The sequence below is a fragment of the Alligator sinensis genome, unplaced genomic scaffold (genome assembly GCF_000455745.1).
Source record: "Alligator sinensis unplaced genomic scaffold, ASM45574v1 scaffold469_2, whole genome shotgun sequence".
Classification (NCBI taxonomy): Eukaryota; Metazoa; Chordata; order Crocodylia; family Alligatoridae; genus Alligator; species Alligator sinensis.
Genome location: NW_005842988.1, coordinates 201,161 through 203,011, shown reverse-complemented (window position 1 = coordinate 203,011; position 1,851 = coordinate 201,161). Strand labels below are relative to the sequence as shown.

The following is a 1,851-nucleotide window of genomic DNA, read 5'->3' as shown; positions in this document are numbered from 1 at the left end:
GAGGCGGGGGGAGGGCAGCTGGAGCTGCCTCCTCTGCCTCCCGCCGGCCCAGGGCACGAGGTGCCGCGTGCTGGAGCCGGTTCCCTGGGGCCAGGGCCGTGCCCTGCCCCAGCCCGTGCAGGGCCCTGCTGGCAGGGAGCTCGCGGCACAGGGACCCTGCCCTGTGCCCCTGCCCTGTCACAGCACAGCCAAGTCCTCTTTTGTCTCTTTTCTTTAATACAAGCAACAAAATAGAAACAGCCGTTTGAAAACGTGTCTGGACATGCGGGGCAGTGGCAGCGGGGCGGGCGCAGGCACGGGCCCCTCCCCGGGAGCTGGAGCAGCGGGGCTGTGCAGAGCGGGGCAGGTGCTCAGGCCCCCAGCTCGGGGCTGGGGCAGGCACGTGGGCTGGGGGCCCCGGCGCCCCATGGCAGAGCCGATCCCAGCTCACTGTGGACCCTCCGGGGGCACTAGGGCCAGGGCAGAGCAGGGCCTGGGTCCCCCTGTGCGGGAGCCCTGGGCAGAGGGCAGGGGCCAGGGCTGGCAGGCTCCGTGCTGCAGCGCCCTGCCATCTTGCTGCTCTCTGCTGCCCACCCTGGCAGCAGAGGGCTCGGGGTGGGCCCAGGGCTTGAGTTACCCCAACCCCCCAGCCCGGCGCATGGAGTCCTGCCCCATCCCCGAGCGGCTCAGGCCGCGGCCCAGCTTGAGCAGCGGGGGCAAGGCCGGGCCCTGCGCGCCGCGGGGGGCGTCAGTCTGGGGGCAGCTGCAGGCAGTCATTCCCTGGCGACCGGTCACTGCTGCTGGAGTCGGAGCCTGCAGGAGAAGGGCAGCGTGAGGCCGAGCTGCGGCCCCTCCTGGGGATGGGACGGGGGCAGGGTGCGGCGCAGGGCAGCACTTACCGTCGCTGGGGCCTGGCATGAGCTGGTCGCTGCGGCAGGGGCTGGTCGGCGTCGTGGGCCCCGGCAACTCCTGGCTTGTCCCGAGCTGCAGCTTCCGCATGTGCCGCACCACAGCCGTGGCATTGAAGGCTTGCTGCGGTGGGCACGGCGTCAGCATCGGGGCAGACCAGAGCCCCCCCCCACCTACCCCCTGCCTGGTCCTGCCCCACCACCAGCACCCCTGCGCTGCCCCGCTGCCCGCAGCCCTCCTTGCCGGCCTGCAGCTCCCTCAGCCAGTGCCCCCGCCCCACTGCACACGGCGCCCCCTGCTGGGCCTGCCGCGGCCCCAGGGCTAGTGCTCCTCCCCCCCCGTGGCACCTGCCACCCCTGCGCGGACTGCACTTTCCCCAGGGGCTGTGCTCGGCTGCTGGCAGTGCCCCTGCTGGTCCCGCGGCTGCCCCACAGCACACGGCGCCCGCCACAGACCCTGCAGCTGCCCATGCACCCGTGCTGCCTCCCTGCACACGGTGCCTCCTGCCGGCCTGCAGCTGGTTGTGCCCAGCCTGCCCGCTCCCCCCACAAACAGCCAGCAGCCCCCTCCAAGTAAAAATCAAGGAACGAAGACATCAGCGCCCCCAACCCCAGTGCCTCCACCCCAAAAGCTCCCAAGTACAGGATACACCAGAGCCCTCAATGCTCCCAAATAAAGGCAGACGCATGTGTGTGGGCATGTCCCCAAATTCACTGCACAGCAGACCCTAATAACGCCCCCACCACCACATACAGGGCAAAACAGACCCCCGACCCCCCCAAGTACTCAAACCGAGCGGAACAGACACCCAATCCCCAACACAGGGCAGAGCTGCCCCCTCTGATGCCCCCAACTACAAGGCTGAACAGCCCCCAACACCCCCGACTACAGGGCAGCCTAGGCACCCCCCCATTGCAGGGTGGAACGACCACCCCAGCACCCCAGAATCAAAATCAGAACAGC

The 1,851-nt window shown here is 69.7% G+C and overlaps 1 protein-coding gene across 1 annotated transcript in view; it reads right to left on the bottom strand.

Annotated features, from left to right (window-relative positions):
- Window positions 1-198: 198 nt before the first annotated feature.
- CAMK1 (calcium/calmodulin dependent protein kinase I) overlaps window positions 199-1,851 on the bottom strand; it is a 5,835-nt gene continuing 4,182 nt past the window's right edge. The window contains exons 9-10 of the mRNA XM_014526250.2: window positions 879-1,011; window positions 199-792 (exon numbers count right to left, since the gene is read on the bottom strand). Of these exons, the coding sequence (XP_014381736.1) occupies window positions 728-792; window positions 879-1,011 (198 nt within the window). The 3' untranslated portion in view covers window positions 199-727. The remainder of the gene's footprint in view (window positions 793-878; window positions 1,012-1,851) is intronic.